Below are 22,545 nucleotides of genomic sequence, written 5' to 3' on the forward strand. Positions count from 1 at the left end.
TGGCGTCTGGTCGTGACCCCTTTTGGGCCGGAGCTGGTCTGGTCACTCCGCTCTTTGCCATCACCGTCTCCTAGCCGGTCCCAGTACAGAGCTGCCCTCGAAAAAACACACACATAAGGTACATGTAACCTCGTGGCTACAAGTTCAGTGCGAACATATCGTGGTGATCTCAAAGCATCTGTTGCTAAAGCAGCCTCCCTAACTAGATATCATATGGTCGAATTCATACCCAAATGTCCCTTGATCCCGTTATTGGCTTTTTCAATGGATTCCTCGGATGTCTCTAAAGCAAGTCGCTCTGTCCTTTCAGGCCCCTTTGAGCCTAATAAAACACAAAAGCGGGAAAAACAGACAGAGTGAGTAAACACAGTGGAACTCCACGGAATGACCGAAGGGAACGATTTGGGTTCATTAGGCATGCATTAACATGAATTACTATCTAATTAAAAGGAAGCAAGTCATTAATAAGTTTGGCGAGGGCCTCTAGATGCTCTCTTGAGTGCGCGGTGACATGTGGAACTCTGCGGCGTTGTGCTGGTTAGCCTCAGTGTGGCTGCCACCAGGGAAGAGACACACTCCAGTGCAACAGACAGTTTACATGAGGAGATCCACAAGGTTCATCAAATCAATCATTAAATATTTAAGTTACTGAATAATGATTAAATGCGGCTACACAAGGTTCTTAGAAGTACTGTTATTTCCCAAGCTGAGTTTGATGAAAGAAAGAAAAGAAACAACTGTGGATTTTCTGATAATGTCACTCTACAACTTAGCAGTAAAGGTGCGGATGTCAATCTCACATCCACAAGTTACAATATACATTGTGACTAATATATGTATTCCATATGTAATATATGTATGTATATATATTAGGGCTGTGCTATGATTAATCACCACATGTATATATTTAATAAATATTTGCATGTATATAGCCTACTATATATTTTAAATATTAATATAAAAAGATTTTCTTAAATAAATACATGCATGTATGTTGCAATTAATTATATATTAAAATAATTATACACGTACACACACATATATTATGTAAACACAAACTTTTATTTTGGATGCGATTAATCGTTGCACAGCCAATGTGTGTATATATATATATATATTGATGTCTTTAAAACAATAATTAAATAACTATAATGTTGTTAAATAATGTGATGTACATCACATCTTTTATTTCTGGATGTGCTTTCAAAGAAGGCAAATTATGTTTGCATATTTTCTCTATCATCATCATCAGCTTTCAGCTCCATTAGTCCTGTCAGAAGAAATGATGAAACCCGATCAGCATTAAGCTGTGTATTATTATTAACATAAATCTATTAAATAAATATATCGTGTTTACACTTTATAGAATCTGTCACGACTAAGTCATCATAAAACATTTTAGAATGTATATTATCTAACCATCAAGTAAACATTCTAGATGGGAATGAAAATCATATACTTTTTAAATATGTGATTGTGAACTATACTGATCGGCATTATATGATGTTTGATAATGACTTATTAATGAATTAAAGAGCCATTTAATGAGATGTAAGACTAAAGAGAGGCCACATATATAATGGAATTTGATTCTTAAATGAACATTCAACCGTAGTGTATGATTCAGAGGTCAAGTCCTGAAATCTCAAGAACAATTTGATATCAAGCGAAAGTGAACAGAAAATATTTGCTATTGCAATCATCCACCAAGCCTGAACATTAAAGTCAGCGGTTGATAAGTGAGCGGATGGGTGTAGTGGCAGCTTGTCCAACATTACAAACCCACTGCATCACAGGGATTGAGGGGAAAGTGACGTCGATTTGATTGACCATTGTGCAGGCAGACAGTGGAAGAGAGACCCAATGTATTCAGAAGCATGCTTCTAACCCCTTCAGCCCACAAGCTGTTTACCACTCTATCAGCTGCTTACCGAGGGTCTGGCTGCCATCCATATTCAGACGCCACAAATTCCACTGCTTATCTCAAAAAGCCCCCCTCCAAAAGCTCCCTGTTCCCCTCCACACATACATACATACATACATAAACGCATCTTTATGGAAGCAAGTGGCAAGTGCACACCTGGATGGGGGCAGGATAAAGATCGCCTTGAATTCAAAGCAAAGGATTGAGGCCTTGGCGGACAGAGCGGGCAGCAATACAGGTTACGGTGTGTGAATGTGTGTGTGAGAGAGAGAAAGAAGAAGAGATTGCAAAGAAAAAGATCTGTATTTTTATCAAATAAAAGCAGATAATTTTAGGGCACAGACAAATTTAATAAATTAAATAATATAATTATAGATATAAATTTTATACAAATGTAATTAATTAATTAGCATTAAATAAATAAAAAATTGTATTATGGGAGGAAATGGAAAAGAAGAAATGACCAGTGATTTGACCATGAAAACTGCACTGAAGCATTACAAGAATATGGTGATGATCAGCCTTGACAATCTCAAAAATGTATAGAATGTTTCATATTTATTTTGTTAAAACATATTATCTGGCATCCAATACATCCTAATTTCATAAAAACTATCTAGGACCAGAGTTTTCAAGCAGGGGACCCCTGGGGGGCTGTGAAGGTACTGCAGATGTCTGAAGAGAAGCTAATTTTTTTTTTTTTTTTTTTTTTAGTAATTACTTAAATTATCATTATGTTCTGGTAAGTTTTAATGAAAGTTATTACAGAATTTTATTGAGAAAATCTAGCTTTCTTTACTTGGGGAGTCCTGGGGTTGGTCCTGAGAGACTCTGCATGGAGGTGTTTGGGTCTATAACTTGCAAACACCTGTCTAGGATACTGTAAGAAATTGGTGCTTTAAAACATCGTTTAATCTAAAAATTACTAGATTGACTAAATGCACTTCTGAACTTTTATATATTCAAAATCCTCAGAAATGCCGGTAATGGAAAGAAAAATGAATGTGGGTAGCCTGTAATTTATAAATAGGGTTGCCATCCATTAAAAAAGTATACCGACAGCGCCTAGAATTAACTGTGTTAAAAAAAAAAGGTTAGTCTCTTAGCTTTTTCTCATACACATTATGTTTTAAAAAGGCTTGTTCTCTGGCTGTGAGGGAAGAGTACCCTTCTCTCTTTGCACTGGCCAGTGATTGAAGTTAGGAACTCCATGGCTAATTGCGCGCCTGTGCTTTCACATGAATATTCATGCTTGCGTCTTCAGGGCCCCGCCTAATTAGCCCAAAGATAAGTCGAGAGTTGGAGAGATATAGCCCACACCTTTTACGGAAAGGAAAACATTCCCGTTCCATTCCCCCGGGATGCTTGCGGAATCGCCTGAGTTCATTAACCAAAAAAGAGAGAAAGAGGTAGCCTACCTGAAAAAGCGCAGGATGCCTCTGTATTCGTGGCTACTCAGGAAGCGCGCGTACCCATTACGCATGTCTGTCAAAGCCAACCGGTGAAAACAGAATGAGGGGTGAATCTTTAGTAGAACGAGTCTTTAATTAAAACACTCATTTAAGTTTGAGTCGATATGTCAGTATTGCACTGAATGAGCTTCCTAAAGTTGGGAAGGAATTTTTTTTATCTATTTTTAAAAAGTGTCAAAATAGACTTAACTCTAAGTACATTTTCACTACAATGGCCTGGCTGCCCCTCATTATAGACATCAAAAGAGACATCAAAATTAATCATAATTATTTCCCTTGTTTACTTGTATATGTTTTATTATGTAGGCTATCGTTTGTTCTGTTCTTTTTTTAATGCTGGAATGAAGATTGCAGCATTTTAACTTTATTTTCTAACTTCTAGTTTGTATCTGAGTGGGCTAGTGATTAATTTTTTTTTTTGAATATTTTAAAAGTGTAGTCTATATTGATGCAATCAAATTAATAAACATGCAGGAATTTGAATTTCTACACAGGCTAATGCTGATACAGCCATGCAAAATAGAAGATAAAGGTCAAAACATGGGCGTAGGTTTAGGGGGGGACGCTAGGTACTAGTCCCAATCAATATTTTTAAATGACAAAATTGTCCCCACCAATATTTGTGAGAGAATTACGAGGCGGCCGCCTCCGTCAATTTAGGTGCCGCCTTCTGCTCTCGACAAAACTCGGATAGACAGTCACATGCTCAGATACACTTTTTCCACTGTGACGGTTCTGTTGGGTTCCTGTGTCCATTCTGTCCTGTGTCCATCAAACATATTACATGCGCTTCTTGAGGCACACGCGCACGGTGCCGCGGTCTCTTGCTCTCTCTTGCTCTCTCTTCCTCTCTGCCGTGCACGCGCTACGCGGTTTGGAGCACAGTATCTGTCTCGCGGGCGCGCTCGCGATTCCGGGAGATTTTAACTAATTCGCGGGCATCAGTGAGCCGCTATCAATATGCGGGAGACTCCCGTGATGTCTGTGTTTCTATACTGAAATAATATCGGCATTATTATTGATTTTCATTAGGCAATTTTTCAGCGCGTGGTGGGAGCGTTGGCGCTGAGCATAGCCTACATTTAATACAATTAGGGGGAAATGCCCTTTATAAAGGTAAAAAATATATATATTCTTGTTGTATATCATTGTTTTCCAACATGACGTAATGAAACATTGACAATTTAAGTTTGAAGGGAGTAACGCCTCGGTTTAGGCTATTAAAGAAATGTAATTTTGCCAAAAGAAGAACTTTCAGGCTATTTTAAATAAATGTTATTTTTAAATCACCCTACTACAGTGTGACATTTTACCATATTATCATGCTTAACACTGATAATTTTAATAATTGTAATGTGATGATCAGATATCTAAATAGGTTTGGGCGGGTGGATTATTTATTTTTAACAGCGGATTCTGGTGACTCAAAGTGCACCCGATTAATGAATTCATCTTTAAAATGTACAAAATTTTCTTACGGGTGGGCATGCCCCGGACCCTTCTAGAGATACCGAGGTCCACCCACAAAAGTACTGTGGAAAACAGAGTAGGCTATATGTTGATATGAAAAATACAAGTTAAATTATCTTTTTAATAAAATTCATCATCAGAATTTTACCAACTCCGCCTAGTTTTGAGCCAGGAAAAAACCCTGTTGCATCTATTTGCATCGATTCCCATGGCCAGTACGACAATATAAGGAACGCCGTCATTTGATTGGCTGAAAAAATAAGGGGGTGGTGTGGGGGTGGGATGTCCCCACCAAAGCTGAGACCAAACCTACGCCCTTGGGTCAAAACAATGAAACTTTCTAATATAAACTCTCTAATATGAAAATGTTTTAGCATTTGGCACCCACAGATAACGCCATGTATATTAGCTGTTTTCTGAACTCGTTCTCCTGTGCACTTTTACGGCCTATGGTTAATGGAGGGTTTGACCGATCAGACTCTAATTATATTCAAGTGGAGGGGGTCCCTCGTGCAGATAAAAGCACGTGACTACAGACGCGTGAATCGTGAGAAAAGAAGACTAGAGCCTAGAATCCAATATTTTTGTGAACGAAAGGGAGACATTTTGTATGCAAATTAAACTATGTTAATAAAACGTTGCTCTCATAGAGCTACTTGTATATCAAGTGAATTAATGAAGTAATGAAAGCTAATTTTACAGCAAATACTTTAATTTAATTTCGTAGCCTATTTTAATTCAAGGCATCCTGGTTATAATAGGTAACATACAGAAAATCAACTTGTAACAGATAAGCAGAGATGAGGAAAACTTTTTTTTTCTATCTAAAACTTCGAGCTATAAAAATTCTGTGAGCAGATTTAGTACATCCTGGATACTCAAAGGCCACGATTGTTCCATACTGTCTTTCATTGCCATCTTACAAAACAAGGGCTATTATTTGTCTTTTCCTGTAGGCTATGGCAAATCATTCATCTGCAGGATCAGTGTGATCCTTTCAAACTGCTCTCCATAGCAACCTCGTGCATCCCAGGAAACATTCACCTCGCTCCACACAAGGCCATATTCTTTGCGAAGGAAAAAAAAAAGAAGCATCTGGGTGCTTTTTGAACCACTTTCTTTCGCTGGCAAACTAAGCGAAGAGTTTGACTGTGCTGCTACTGTGACGCAGCTCTCTGACTCTGGGCATAAATGACCGCTCTTTTTATAGACTTCCAAATGAGAGAAACTGTACAGGGAAGCATCCTCGGCTATACAGCACGCTTTAGATTAAAATCCTGTCATCTGCTTGCCTGTAGGTCACATATTTATTTCCGCCCTAAGCCATGCACACAAAGTATCTTTAATTTATAATAATATAACGGACGCAGACGCACCGCGTTTTTCATTATGAAAAAAAACACTGTGGTTAAAAAATTACAGTTGTTTAGAAATTGTACATTCAGACAATATATTCAAACGTAAAGAAAGATATTAGTCTAATAAAAGCCACTGGAGAGTTTAAAAGATGCGAAGTAAATAATTCTTATCAAAAACCCATATTATATTAGTTAATTAAGATGCTTAGCCTACTCAAGATATTAAATTACATAAACGTTTTTCTTAAGAATATGCAGTTTCTTTGTAGATATTACAATACAGATATAAACCACTTAAGAATATCATATAAAAGGAACCTGCTCGTTGTTTAATTTCGTATTAAATGCAATGATGTTGAAATGTCCTTTGAAATATCCCTGCGAGTGTTATTGCATGATAAATAAATAAATGGTGGCTTTACATAACCACGCCTTTGACAGAGTGGTGACGAGCACTTGTGACCCTAAGAACATCATTTAGGTTACACTTCCATGAACGCGCGAAGCTCGTGCAGATGGACAGATAGGAAAAGCAGAGTGTAAACTTACCACTGAGAAGCGTTTTGGTTTGACGCCTGAATTCTCCGGCACATTTCCTCGCAAAAGCCTGTGGAAACACCCCATAAGAGCCAGACAAACACACAAACACGAACGTGAACTAAAAAAAACACACTGAGGTAAATAATTTAAATAGAAGTGATACCAAAAAAATCTTCTAAAAAAGCTGTGGTTTTAGATGGAGTCTAACGTGTGCCTGATTGCGGAGTTTTAGACGACTGGAACAGGAGAGATGTAAGATTTGTTTAAAGCCCCACATTTCCATTTAAGAACGTGATTGTGTTTGCAAAGATCCCTTTCAATCTTCGCATCTCCCCCTCTCTACCCCTCAGCGTCTCCGAGGCTGCTTTGCAATTCATAGAATTGGTAATTTGCTATTGGGACAAAACGTGAAGGGAAAAATAATCAGATCAGCCGGGAAAGGAATACGGAGGAGGCCAGGAGGGAGAAACACTGGATTTCTCTCGAAGTTACTGTTTAGAAAGATGCTTCGAGTGAAGATATTGTCAACACGCCGCAGCTTTGGCTTTGTATGTTTGTAAAAAAAAATATTTTGGCTTAATTTTGAGTTATATAAGCCAACAACTGAAATGTACTTATTTGTAAAAGACAATTTTACTGAAATTTACTCTCAGTAAAATTTACATCAAATATTTCAAATGCGTATTTTAGTTAAATTAAGGTAAATTAAATTAAAGGGATAGTATTTTTATTTACATGGTCGGCGGTTGATTGTTTATGCATTTATGCATAATGATGGAGATTGTCTGATTATGTTACAGTTACAGTGTGGGCGGTCTGTATTTCTGTATGTTTTATTAATTCGATACATGGTTCCGTGATGGTGCATATAGCCTACTTGAATAATCATAAATAATTGTGTTATGTGGGTAACACTTAAATAATATTGCTATATAAACATCTTTTAATGTATCATACTGATTTTCATCGTTCTCGTGGGTGGCTCCTGAGATACTTTAGAATACTAATCTACTTGCAAAGAGGAGCGGTACAGTTACTAAAAGAGGCGATGCAAGGCGGGTCATTCTTCCACCCCACCAAAAAGAGTACCACACTCCCCCACGTGGTTATTTGCAAAACAACCCTCAAAGCCCAGTAATTTCCTACGGTTTTGCTGCTCACGCTCTCTTGACTAGTGGGGAGAGGAGAAGAAAAGGGAAAAAAGAGAAAGCGTCTAGTGAAAGCGGCCAATTGCGAGTAACTGGGATCACGGCGCCCGGCAGCCAACCAAGCGGCCCGCGAGAGGTAATAAGGAAACCTGGTGGGCTGTAGTCGGCGAGGAACCAATGCACGCGCAGGGGAGGCGTGTCTTAGCTCTTCCCTAAGACCTCCCAGAGCAGGTTGTTGCGTTTTGGGCTCTAAAGCTCAAAGATCTCCGAAGTGCTTGTCAGTTTTCTAAGTCGGAGCCATGGCGACAACAGCTCAGTATATTCCGCGGAATAACTCATTGCCTTCGAACCCGCTAATGCATCCGGATTCGGACAGGATGCACCAGGGGACGACCTATAGAGAGGTGCAGAAAATGATGCACCACGAGTACTTACAAGGGCTAGCGACCAACACGGGACATCCGATGAGCCTAACGCACCACCAGTGGCTGCCAACCTCCAACACCGACTGGACCAGCGGCACCCACATCGGACAAGCGGAGCACAACAAAGCCAGCGTGCAGAGCAGAGAAGACCTGGGGAACGGCTACCACAGATCGCACCTGGTCCACCAGCCGACGCAAAACAGCCACCACGGATCATGGGCTCCGACCACAACACACCACTTATCCCCGCTCTCTCCCGCCTCCAATGGTCACCAGTCGCTGGTCTACTCGCAGACGGGCTACACTATGTTAAGCCCACAGCCGTCGCTGCACCACGGCTTGCGGGACCCGCTCCACGACGACGCGGGTAGCCACGACAACCAGATGGAGTCACCCCAGCAGCCGTTCAGCCACCATCAGGACCACTCGGACGAAGACGCCCCCAGCTCCGACGACCTGGAGCAGTTCGCCAAACAGTTCAAGCAGAGGCGCATCAAACTTGGTTTTACGCAGGCGGACGTGGGCTTAGCGCTGGGCACGCTCTACGGAAACGTCTTTTCCCAGACCACCATCTGTAGATTTGAGGCTCTGCAACTGAGTTTCAAGAACATGTGCAAACTTAAACCTCTGCTTAACAAATGGCTCGAGGAGACAGATTCAAACACTGGCAGCCCCACGAATTTGGACAAGATTGCAGCACAGGGCCGGAAACGAAAGAAGAGGACCTCCATCGAAGTCGGAGTGAAAGGGGCACTGGAAAACCATTTCTTAAAGTGCCCCAAGCCCTCCGCCCACGAAATCACCTCTTTAGCTGGCACTCTGCAGTTGGAAAAAGAGGTTGTGCGTGTGTGGTTTTGCAACAGAAGACAGAAAGAGAAAAGAATGACACCGGTGGGGGTCCCTCATCCAACCATGGAGGACGTATACTCGCAAGCGGAGACACCCCCTCTCCACCACACACTACAGAGTCCTGTCCAGTGACTGCTAGCATAAACAGTGTCCTTGTTTCAAAATAAACTACAATGGATTTTGTTTATCTCCTTTGTATATCCCAAGACATCAGAGACAGAAAGTTTGGGAAGAGTTCGCTGACAGTGACCGGACAGCTTACACGGGACGCCACTAATTCTGAATAACGTGAAAATGCATTAAGTACCGCGTCCGCTTCGCGTGCATTTATCAAATCAGTACCAGTGTTTACGAAAATCGTATTGTTTGTGCCACTCTGGAAAAATTCGATTCTTTCACCGCCGAAAACAGGAGCTACGAGCCACGAAAAGGGCAATGTCTCCTTGGACAAAGGAGAGAGGACAGTGATTTTGTTAAAGCGATTAACCAGATTAATTATTACAATGATTATCTGTATTATTTGTGTCGTTTACTTTATTTTGAATGTTTTAACGCTAAGATCTTTTTTTTTTTTCTGTCTAGCGAATTTTACTATAATTTCAACAAAGACAGATGAAATTCGTGATGGAAACAACAGGCACTTGGTCAAAACCTTCAATACAAACAAGTGCACCAGGAACTGTTTACAATGATCATTTCTTAGCACCTGATATCGTCTAAAGATGCAGAGACGTTAAAATGGCAACATGAATACACTGTCTGAAACAATATTTAGTCATTTTTGAGTTCTACATGCTCTCATTTTTTCCCTCTTTGCATGAGGCACTTATAATAATGTTATTTTAATTTCTTTTCATGTTTGTTTGTTTGTTTTGTTTTGTTTTACACTGTATTTGTTCAAGGTATACGACATTAATGCTTTACTTGTTTACAATTTTCTTTTTCCAATTTCGTGTTATTTTGAACCGGCACTCTTTCCTAAGTCTGCTCCAGCTAAACATATTGAGAGTGATGAGTCAAAATGAAAAAGAAAGAAATATCTCAGGTAATTTTCAGTGCCCAAAAATCGTGCTGTACTCTTAGTTCTTCTTGATTATTGGCCAACTCTTGACACTCTCTATGTCAGCTGTGTCCGTTTAGTTTATGTTACTTACATTTTACATCCTACTCATGAGCTTGGACACGGAGAAAAGTAGTTGTTTTAGTGAATAAGGATGTGTTTTCGGTAGCCTACTTCTTTTCAGGATTGGGGTAAAAAAAAAAAAAGATAGGAGGCTGGTAACGTTTCGTGTCGTTTCTCAAGGTCTGGCATTTTTCATTGGACAGCAGGTGTTCATTTCTGAAATGTTATTTGAACAGTGTGAATATACAACCTTTTCCAAAAAAGTAATAAAAATAAAAATAAATTACAAGAGAAAAGATTTTAAATAAATAGTTGTCAGGATTATTTCCAATATGTAAATATGTCGAATATGTAAACATATGTATTTGTTCTGGGTTCGTTTTGTTTTGTTTTGTTTTCCGGGCAGTTTTGTACACTTACTAATTCCAAGAAGATATTTTAATATTTCATTTATGACCATTTATATATCTATATATTTATTTCCTACGTGTGTTTGGAGCTTTTTTTGTTCGGCTCTGTTGATTATGTTGCAGTGGATTACAAATGTTTTGTTTACTACATTGGTTGTATGTTGATTGCGACATGTAGACTGCAAAGTCACGTTTATATTTATGTTATAGTAATATTTTATTACTTACATAAAACATATATACAAGAACACGACTTCTGTCTTTTTTGAAGCACATTCACGCCTATCATGGTGATGGGGAACGAAATAAGGTTTCATGAAATCCCTCTCAAGATTCTGTTTGTTGCGATTCAAACCTCAAAAGCGTTCAAGTTGGTTAATGTGTTTAAATCAATGCACGGAATCACGCTTTGATCATATACCTTTTTTTGTCAATGCATGATTAAATTAAAATATTTCACACAAGGTACAACATTTTAAATATGGACAATCATATAGTTTAAAAAACACGTTTTAAATGGTGTTTTGTGAGCTATAAATGTTTAAATTTCGCTTTCGCTCTATTAATAATACTGTACAGTCTGCGTAAGATTACACTATAAATACCGCACAATTAAGTATATATAACAGTCCATTTATCTATTGAGATAGGCTACGGCAAAAAAATATTTTAATACCAACACCATCTATTTCATACAGTTTATTATGTTCTATGGCTTGTGCATTTTAAAAGGTAACATTTTGTAGTTGTTCTAAAAACCCATTAGATTGTGAAAAGTATTTTTTAGAACACCAAGATTATATACTGACCATGCACATTTATCTAAAAACCAATTAGCTATCTAAAGCAATCTTGACTACTTTCTATGAAAAATGTATAAACGGACATGGGCAAACTCGTTTGATTTCACATGAGCCTAGATTTGGGAATTTACTGTGATAGTTTGTTTTTATCCGTGCCTCGCAAATCAAAATTCGAAGTCTTTTCTTACTTCTCTAAAGGCTGAGCATCTTCTAAATCATATTTATTCGTTGGTGCTGATTTTCCTGATAGACTCTGAGTTCATCGTGACTGTTGCCTCTCATTAATCGTTATAGTTTTCTGTAATATGTTTCCCCTGATTAATAAGTTTTAAGAACGGCGTGAGAATAATCAAAGTTCAGGATGCTGCTTGAAATTGAAAGCACTCATAAGAAATCCCGGCTTAAAAGGGGACGTTATTTGTTAGTGAAGAGTAAAGAGCAAGAAAGTTTTCACGGAAAATTACATTGTCATCTTTTAAAATGGTAGATATAACAATTAGTTGTTAACAATATTTATAAAGTGTCGTGGGGTAGCCTATGTAAATATTTGCCCATTTTATCATTGACTATTTTATTTGTATTCGTTCCCCCCCGGCTCTCCGTTCGCGAGTGGATTTGAGGTGCTTAGAGAACGTATAGCCAATAGCCTGCAAAAAGCAACTTTTATGAAGTATAAATTACTTAGTTTATGAAGTAAAAATAATTCATACAAATAATGGAATTTTAAAGAACAATTTTAGTACAGGTAAGTTAAGCTCAGCATCCTAAACGAGCTTTGACAGTAGGCTAGTCAAAGCTCAGATAGGCTACTAACAGGGATCGTTAGTTGTTAGCCAAAAAGAATAAACATAAGTGGCAAAGCCTTGGTTTCTTCTCTTTTTTTTCTCCCTATTTATTTATCTTAGACAACTAACATTTCAGTTTTGCTATAGTAGCCTACCTATATGTGATACAAGCTGTGAGTGTCCACTTATTCAGGCATCGCATTGGAAGAGAAGTTATGAGAAAACAGTGATTCCCAAGCGCCCCCTAACGACGTAAAGAGTTAATGCACGAGCTGCGGTGCTGGGGTTCGTTGTTCAATTTTCCAATCCTCTTCAAGTCATCCTAATAATCCATTGGTTCCCAAAGGATGTGCTTCTTTTAATCCCATGCCAACACCTATATCTAAAAAAAGTTTCAAATAATATCTGCTGGCCTTAAAAAAAAAAATGTTAGAAGTGAGACCATTTTTTAAATAGGTTGTCTTTTGGCCTTTCCTCTACTATAATTAGCTTCCTAAAATGGAAACCTATTCCCAAAGCATTACAGTCTATAGGCCAAATCATACCGATTCTGTATTACGCTGTTGAATAGCTCTTATCTAATAATGGAAATAAATCTAAAGGAATATGTTCAACCTGTTATATATATTGACCAGTTATAGAAAGAGGAAAATGAGAAAATTTGGTTTTAGCCCACCCGGATTCAGGGCCAGGTGGTCCAGGTGTGTCTATGTGAAGAAGAGCTTGTGGAAGATTGGCTCTTTTTTACCTGTGGAATTGAAAAGTGATACTACCTGGAATGAGAATGTGTGGCACCAAGATAATTAAATTATTTAGAGTAAAAGGGTATACCATGATGTAGTTTTTATTTTTTATACAAGTTCTGCAGTTTTCCAAATATGCAACTAAAAATGACTTACCACTGTGGTATAAATAGGCATAGTAAACCATGAATGAATGTGTGTGGAATGAGTCTCAGGGGCCAGAGTTTGTCCAGATGTCACTATGAACGACAGCTCTGTAAGAAAGCAGATAGGATGTCCACAGCAGGCTGTATTCCCAAAGAGTTAGGCTTTTGTTCAAATGGGATGTATGCCCAGACTGACAGTGACTTATGCACAGAAACATTAAATACTGGACCATACATTTCCAGTGACCATCAGTTAAACTCTCAGCACACAAGATGCACATTAATGCTGTATATCCTGCAATGAGACCGGAAGTCATTATGATGGGTTGTTGAGTGTTCAAATTAAATGTCATGGTGGTTACGAAACAACCATACATGTAAGATATTATTGACTAGTGCTTTATACAAAAATTAGATTACAAAACTGCTTTCTAAAGTCCTGAAAGTGCTCAAATTTCACGGAGACACTCTAAGTTAGTGAATTAAGACACTAAACGTTTAACGGTTGAATGAGAAACAGAGTCATTAAAGACAATCTATAGGAGTACAGCACTTAAATCTGCAAGTCTGATGAGTACAGCTTTGTTACTTATGCATAATTAGGCCAAACAACAGGAAGATGCACTCTGGGATGGCCAATGCCACCAGGCTTACCTGAAAACCCAGTGGCTCCTCTCTGGCTCCACAGCACAAATCACTTCCAGGATCATGCCCACGTCTGGCGAACTACAGACCCGGGCTGATCCCGGGCATTTGAGACACAACGCCACCTCCTTCATCAGCCGAGTATCATCAAACACAGGAGATGTGGATTAGCAATGATTAGCAGGGATTATAGCTGGTTAATGGTGGGAAAATACATTAGGAGCCACAGGCTCAGGGAGGGATTTCGCTCACGCTAGCGGATTTGCATTGATCCAGAGCAAATGAATGAGGATTAGCCGCATCTATCTACAGATAAATAACATTAAGCGTATTATTCGGGCACGAGCTGTTATTAATGACATTACATACACCACAACAATGCCAGTAATTATAACAAATGGGCCGAATAATGCATTTAATGGTATTTTTAAATTTGTGTCTTGTTCTGAGATGGTGTGAAGATTTCCAGGAGCTGAGATTCAGTGCAAATACACCTTTGGAATGTATTGTGAGATTTCTCATTAGAAGTCTGTTTAACAAACTTGCTGTTAAAGGGACAGTACACCCAAAAATGAAAAATGTTCAACATTTACTCACTATCATGTTGTTCCAAGCTTGTATGAATTAATTGTATTGTTCTACCCGAATAACAACAACTTTCAATGTATGGACAAAAAAAAAAAAAAGACATTTCTCAAAACATTTAATTTTGTGTCCTGCAGAAGAAAGGAAGTCATACATGTATGGAACAACATGAGGGCGAGTAAATGATGACAGAGCTGGATTTTTTCTGCTATATTCACAAGATAACTGTATTTATAAGCACATGTATCACAATTTAGATTTTTTATTAGGCATACCAATTTCTGACCTGAAGAAACAGGCCAATTTTTTGCTGCTGCGCCATGAAGACTCCTATGTGAAATAAGTAACAGCACTTCCATATTAACAAACAGGTTCTGTGTTTTTATTTGGGTCTAATGTAGTTTTTAACACCAACAATCTTCACTAACAACCTCTTTATGAAACCTGCAATACAGAATAAAAAGAAAATATAATAATAATTAAAAAAATTATAATAAAAAAATGTGTAGAGTGCTCATTTATCACTGGGACGCTCTGGAAGTATAAAGCAATAAGTGCAAGTCAGAAACAGACTTTCTTTTATCATTAGTTATTCTGGTGTTTGGGAATTTGGGAAAGTTCCAAATTTCAGCTTATTTTCGTCAAATGCTCTTATTTTAACTGTGGGGGAAGTTTTTAGTTCTGAAAGTTACAGTATGTTTTCATAGTACAATGAACTCTTTGATCTCAAGAGACCAAGGAAAATTTGATTCTTCATGATATGACCCCTTTAAACAGAATTTCTTCAGCGACGGGTCAGCCACACATTGTGGTGCGTGATAGTGCATGCTGCTACACAAGGCTGTGTTTGTCCCCTTCAAAGCAACTGATGGAAAGACAGAGAGGCAGAGACACGCAGGGACTTGTGCGGTCGCACTAGCATCACCAAATATACCCAGCAAGTGATCTGATAATTCTTAGCATTGTTCATGTCTACCGTCGCCTCCTGCACTCACTGCCTACACTCCACTCTCCACTCGCTATCATTTATGTAATAAACACCTGACCCCAACAGCGAAGGGCAGAGTGCTTGAGAATCAGAGGAGGAAGGAAGGGAAAATGTATTTTTTCATCAGAAATTCTCTCTATTCCATACCTCAAGGTTTCACCTTAGAGCTGCATGAAAGAAGGGCAACAATGTGGCCACACAGCAATCAGCTATTTACCATATGAAAAGCTTCAGCTGAGCACAGGAGGAGTCAGATGCTGAGTTATTTATGATGCCGGGGTCTTGTATCTATATGGACCCTCCTTGAATTTGATCCTCAAATTCAGACCCATATATAGAGGATACAAGTGAAGTCATGGAGAGTCCTCCAACCTTTCCATTGCTACCTTCTTGTGAGTTGAAGCACCTGTCTGTGCTGAAGCTCTGATGTAATGAATCTTCAGAACTGTAAAGGAATATTTTACATTAAATTAAACATGCACTTAACATGGTCTTAACTGTACCTTTATATAAAAAAAATATATATAATAAAAAAGTATTTATAGTATACAGTGGGTCAGTCACACAGCAGAAATTTGAACCGAAGCTCATATTTTTGTGAAAGCAGCAAAAATGTTTATTATTCAATCTGAAATTGTCCTTTTGAAATTGGACTTTCCTAGTAAGATGCACACATCTATTTCTTGTATTATTGTGTAAAGAATACAGAGTTTTTTTTAGTTCCCTGTGTTTAAATGCTCTCTTCACAATTGTATAGAACTTTACACAGACTACCGGTAGTTAGAAATTTTATAATTTAAGTCTCATGTAAATCTCAAATCACATTGTTGGACTTAGGCTTAATAATGAATTAATAAGCAAATGTTTCCGCTCAAACAGTAGTAAAACTGTAAAGAATATCGTTCATGATGCGTTCATTCTCTTATGCACTTTTGAATAATATGAATGTTGAATAATATGAATGTACAAATTATTAAAAATAATGTTGAATGCCGATTTCAGAGTTCAGACCAGTTCTGAACTCCTCTCGTGTCCTACCTCAAATATTATGTTTTAGTACAGATGTCCAGCTCTCTGCCCTCTGTATTTTTTTCTAAAGCTGAAAGCTTCTTAGGAAGGTCACAAGTTAATAACTCACTCGAAGGCCTTCCTCTCAAAGGTGTAAGTCAAAGCTATAGGTTCTCCAACACTTCACATTCAAAACCTAGCCTTTGTGTGGTGGTGGTCATTCTAAGGGACTGCTTTTTCAAGACTTAAGGCACAAGGTTGACTGTTCTAAAATAAAAGGGGAGGGGGGAGAAGAAAAAATAGGGGAAAAAAAATTAAATGCCATATAGAGTCTAAAAGAAGACTATGCTAAATAATAGGACAGACACAAGGCCTGGGAGATTTTCAGGGTCTTTCAGACAAAGGCTCTACCGTATTGTATTCGGCCCTTTCAAAACCGATATAAGCCAGATAAGTAAACACTTGTTGTGCTGTGTGATTCTTTGTATTTCCACAATTCTGCAAATGGTTCAACAATATGTTGCACTGAAGGTTTTTCTCCTTTAACAAAACTAATCAGATGTCTGTTTTGCCACAAAACATAAAATGGCATCCGCCCACAAACTCAGCTTGACATTTCATATTTGAGGGTGATGACCAACCTCTTTGATATCTCGTTCTTTTCCTTGCGTGTTCTGGTTCAGGCCCACCCTCTTTGCCCTCCAAAACACTGCCACAAGAGAGAAGAGAACTGCCAAAATAACAACAACATCAACAAAAAGAAATAAATGAGAAAGATGAAACGAGGGGAGACAAGGAGGGAGCGCGAGACGGAGCGGGATGAAATAGAGACCTGCCGCTGAGCTCAAGGACGCAGCGCGCGACTGCGTAATTAGAAATGTACACAGACGATTTAGATGCAGGGATGTGATTAGGGAAAGCAGCCCGGTCTTCATCTTAATCAGCTCACTTCTGAGAGCTCCTTATGGACGGGAGGGGGACATACTCTCAGAGTACAAGACTGAAACCATCCACTGAGTCAAACAGCCTGAAGAGCTGAGGGAGATACTGGGAAAGTGAAAAACAGAGGTGGAGAGTAGGAAAAGATTGACTGGTGACTGAGGCTGCATTTACACTGCAGGTCTTGATGCCCAATTCCGATTGGTTGACAATATCAGATTTTTTTTGACGACCAGCTTACATCCTACAGTGATCCATATTCAGCATTCGCATTTACATTTGCACTGTACAACCCAAGGTAGACGAACTGACTCAGAAAGGCTTAGGCCGGAAAAGAAAGTGGCCTACAAACAGTACGATTTGCAATGGTCGCAGAATAGCTTTTGCTTTCCGCACCATCTTTAAAGGTCAGCAAACCGTTGGTCTCTAAAGGTGGAGAGAAAAAAGAGGAGAGCCCTTGATGCAGCCTTGGCGAAGCAATGATCGCTGCTGTAGGTGTCCACCTAAGTTCACGTCATTCGCCACCGTCGCTTTTTCAAGGACATGTGACTCGCATTGACAGGGGAATGTCCGATCTGTCCACTTACATGGCTGACACAAATGCACGTATCTGATTTATATCTGCTCTTTTTCTACACATGAATGAGTCTTTAAAACCAATCTGAGAATATCGGTATCCATGTGCTTTTTTCCTGCTTACACGTTCGTGGGTCATATTCGGTCTGTTCCACATGGGAGGGAAAAAAAATCACAATTGGGTCACTTGAACCATGTAATGCAGCTGTGACAGGCTGAACAGAGAAAAAGACAACAACAAAAAAGGAAACAATGGTAACAATGAAAAATTTCCAGAAAACTGATAATAAAAGAAAATGTGACATGTAAGTCAAGCAATACAAAATTCAGTACTGCATAATTAAGACAAATTTACAGCGTAACTTTCGGTAATTATAGTGTATAAAGTACTTGCATGTTAGTATAAGGGAACAATATGTGAAGTTTTGGGAATAAAGGGGTAAAACATAATTTATACTGTAAGTATTATACAACTAAGGGGTACTTATTCTACTATTATGATACAACAATAACATTTGGGACCAATTTAGCGACACTGCGTTCCTTTTTTGTAATAATTGTGTACCAATACTGTATAGGCTTTTTAAAAATTACAGGGTATACATATTTATTCTTTTTTCTTTTTTCTTAATAGCATAAGTGCAGATGTTTAAGTTTGGGCTTACATATTTCAAGGCAAGTAAAGCCTTTTGGTAAATGTTTGCAAAACTATTGCAATTCTTTTTTTAAATGCTGGGAAATATACTCCTGTTCCATGTAGATGTAGTTACAGGGTAAGTGTGGCATTGCGGGCCGTAAATTAAAGCGGTGCTTGTTACCCTCTTGTTCCATGTAGTTACAGGATAAATACAATAAAAAATACATAAACACAATCTTATATCACTGACTCGGAAACCTTAATTTGAAAAAGAACTTATTACAGTTTGTCTGAACATCTAGTTTCACTTCAGAAGAAATTGATCCATCCATTGGGGTCGTATGGATTATACAGATATTGCAGTATGTGCTGTTTGATGCTCCAACTATAAGGAACACATGAGCTTGCATTATGTATTCCCAGCAGTGATGGGCAGTAACGCGTTAGAAGTAACGCGTTACTGTAATCCCATTACTTTTTTCAAGTAACGAGTAAAGTAAGGGATTACAATTGCAAAAACAGTAATTAGATTACTGTTACTTTCCCGTAAGGAGGCAGCGTTACTGCGTTACTGTGATGTTGTTTCGTTAGACTGTCTCGTGAGTCGTGGCTTAATTTGAGCCGGAACAAGCCCGACGTTGGATACGGAACCTTTTTATTGGATCCGGCACCTCCTATGTCACTATGGAAAATTAATCGCCTAAATAAAATAAAAAAATACTATTTGTGTAGCCTAGTGTTCAATGTTGTTATCGATAGAGCTGCGCGAATGGGGTATTATTTATTTAATCCGCAACCGCATTACAAAACTCATCATCCGTAAATGCTGATGCGAGCCGCAAGAAAGCCCTTGTCTGTTCTAGAAAGGATGCAGCAAAGATATTTAATGCTAATGTATCATGAGACATAGGCCTACGCTGAGTTTCATTCATTTATGAGGTGCGCGCTCTAGTTAACAATGAAAGTGAAAGTGAACGCGGCGCGCCGGCTCCTCCATGTCACGGTTATTGTCTGCTATATTTGCCTTGTATTTGTTAAATACATGCAAATGGTTGATGAAACATTTATTAAGATACAAAAATAATTGAATTTATACAAAACGAAATTCACTTTAAAGAAAGGCTTTTAACAATGCAATGCAAGTGAACGCGGCGCGCTACCGCCTCAATGCACGGTTATTATATTGTCTGCTATATTTGCTTTTTATTTATTAAATACATGCAATTGGTTGATGCAATATTTATTAAAATTAAGATACAATTTATACAAAACGAAATTCACTTTAAAGAAAGGCTTTCTACAAAGGAAAACTCCATGAAATGGTAAAAACATGTCTGACGATTTACAAAAACAAAACTAATCTGCTCTTTAATGTTAAAAGACGTAACTGTTAATAATTTGGAAAACAGTCATGAGAGACTTTCATTTTAATTAGTTTATTGCTGTATTTTATTTTAATCTAATCGAATAGAGGATTTTACAAAAAAATATTGGCATTTTATATGCTGGAATATGCAGAAATATAAGTTAACAGAAGAAGGACTTTGTGTATTTCGTTAAAATATGGTGGACTCTGCAGAAATTGGTTAAATGTTCAACATTTTTCTTCAAGTCTGAGACTGTTGCATTTAATTAAATTTTTGGTTGATGCAATGTGCATAAAGTTAAAATATTGAAACTAATTAAACCAGTTTTAAAAAAGAGAATGTTTAATTTGATTCAATTTTAGATGATGGAATATTCAGAAAGAATAGAATTAGGCTGAAAGGTCTGCTTTATAGCGTATTCAGGTCGTGCATCATGTTTTTGAAGTAAAGTAACTAGTAAAGTAACTAGTAAAGTAACTAATTACTTTTGGAAATAAGTAATCAGTAAAGTAACTGGATTACTTTCTTGGAGAAGTAATCCGTAATCAGTAACTAATTACTATTTCCAAGTAACTTGACCAACACTGATTCCCAGAGATGTTTTTTTTTTTATTATTATTATAAAAACCTTCATTTGTATTAATCTGAAGAAGGAAAGTCCTATACATCTTGGATGGCATGAGGGTAAAAGATGAGTAAATGGTGAGGATGTATTTCTGGGTGTACTGTATTTTCTTTAAATACATAATACAGAATAGCAAGATACATCATCTCTTCTTTAGATTCATCAGTGGAAAGAAAGAAAAAGAAGAGAAACAAAAGGAAGAGGCCAAGCAAGAGAAAAAAAGAGGGGACAAAACGTGCTACTTTCTGTCACTTAAGCATTTGAAATGAATTGTTGATTAAAAAAGCAGTTTTAAACGTAAAGCATGTAAAAGAAGTGTTTTGAATTAAGTTGTTATTCAAATAAAGGTTTCAAATCAGTGATATAAGATTGTGTGTATGTATTTTATTGTACTTACCCTGTAACTACATTAAACAAGAGGGTAAATTGCACCACTACATGAAACAAGAGTATCTTTCCCCAATATTTAAAGAGGTGGTAAAGTATGATTTCACTTTTGTAACTTTAGTTATTGTGTAATGTTGCTGTTTGAGCATAAACAACATCTGAGGAAGATATTTGCTTTTAAAGAAAAGGACTACAACAAACGGCTGGTAGGGACTACACAACATTCCTCCCGGGTTAGTGACATCAGCAACCCTACAATGTAGGCTACATAAACCCCACCCCCGAGAACACACAGTCCATGTTGAGAAAAGTTGTTGTATAATTTGTACATTTGTGAGTCAGCTCAAACTTTAGCATCCATCTTTTCACATGCAATAGAAAGTCACTCTGTGTGCATCTCACAACAGTTCCTATTCGAGCGATTAATAGATTATCATGACAGAATATCCTAATTGAAGATAGTTAACTCCACATCAGCAACATACATTTATCAACTAACCATTCAGAGACGTCCTGTTGCATTCTACATGTTGTCACTTCTTCTTGAGTCTCTCCATCTTTGTTTGACTCCGTTTTAACATGAAAGACAGAACAGTTTCTGTCATTTTAGTGTGTCTGCGTGAGGTAATCGCTGCTGCTAACACACATGAGCGCTTGAAACCCCGCCCTCTGCAGCAGCTCATTTGCATTTAAAGGGCCAGGCACAAAACGGTGCATTTTTTGCATACCCTCAGAAAGTGCCAAATTTAACATGTTATGTAAAAATATCTGTGGAGGATTTTGTGCTAAACCTTCACACACACACTCTGGGGACATCAGAGATTTATTTTACATATTGTGAAAATTGCATTTTACCACCCCTTTAAGCTGCAAAAAAAGTTGCAATAGTTTTAGTTTTTAGTGCACTTTTGATAAAAAGATTATTGTATAAATGCATACATGCATTATGTACGCTGTAATTTTTATACAGTAAAAAAAAAGCCTATACAGTATGTATTGGTACTCCATTATTACAAATAGGTATGCAGTGTATGTTATGGCTAAATTGCTCCCAGATGTAAGATTGTTCTATCATAATAGAAGTTCTATAATACTTACAGTATAAAATATTTTTGAAATCTCCTGGTTGTTACCCCTTTATTCCCCAAAACAACATATTGTTTCCTTATACTTACATGTAAGTATTTTATAGCTACACTATAATTACAGAAAGTTACACTGTATAATCAATTTAATTACGCAGTACTTTCCGGGCTGTAATCTAAAGTGTTACAAAAAATTCTATGAAAAAAAAATGCTTTTATAAAAAGATTTGATTAAAAAAAAAGTGCTTTAAATGTATTTAAAAAAATAATTAAATTGAATGTTTTAAATTATTATTATTTAAAAAAAAAATTTTTTAATTGTTTAATAAAAAATATTCTTACAAATATTAATCATTATTTTAAAATAAATAAATGTTTAAAAGAATGTAGTTTAAAAACAAGATTATTCATATAGAAAGATTTTAAAAAAATTAATTGTGTTTTAATCATTATTCAAAAATAATTTAATAAAAAAATAATGACTTCAAATAGTTAAATTAAAAGAAT

At 37.4% G+C, this 22,545-nt stretch overlaps 1 protein-coding gene across 1 annotated transcript; it reads left to right on the forward strand.

Annotated features, from left to right (window-relative positions):
- The first annotated feature begins 8,163 nt into the window (after nt 1-8,163).
- Nucleotides 8,164-9,773, forward strand: pou3f1 (POU class 3 homeobox 1). The gene has a single exon (XM_079626293.1). The coding sequence runs from the start codon at nt 8,212-8,214 to the stop codon at nt 9,316-9,318; it is 1,107 nt and encodes a 368-aa protein (XP_079482419.1). The 5' UTR covers nt 8,164-8,211; the 3' UTR covers nt 9,319-9,773.
- The last annotated feature ends 12,772 nt before the right edge of the window (nt 9,774-22,545 follow it).

Source organism: Phoxinus phoxinus (assembly GCF_949152265.1).
Source record: "Phoxinus phoxinus genome assembly, chromosome: 10".
NCBI lineage: Eukaryota > Metazoa > Chordata > Actinopteri > Cypriniformes > Leuciscidae > Phoxinus > Phoxinus phoxinus.

What these genes read in the sequence shown, in the direction of transcription:
- pou3f1 (XM_079626293.1), top strand. Translation starts at nt 8,212, where the DNA reads ATGGCGACAACAGCTCAGTATATTCCGCGGAATAACTCATTGCCTTCG.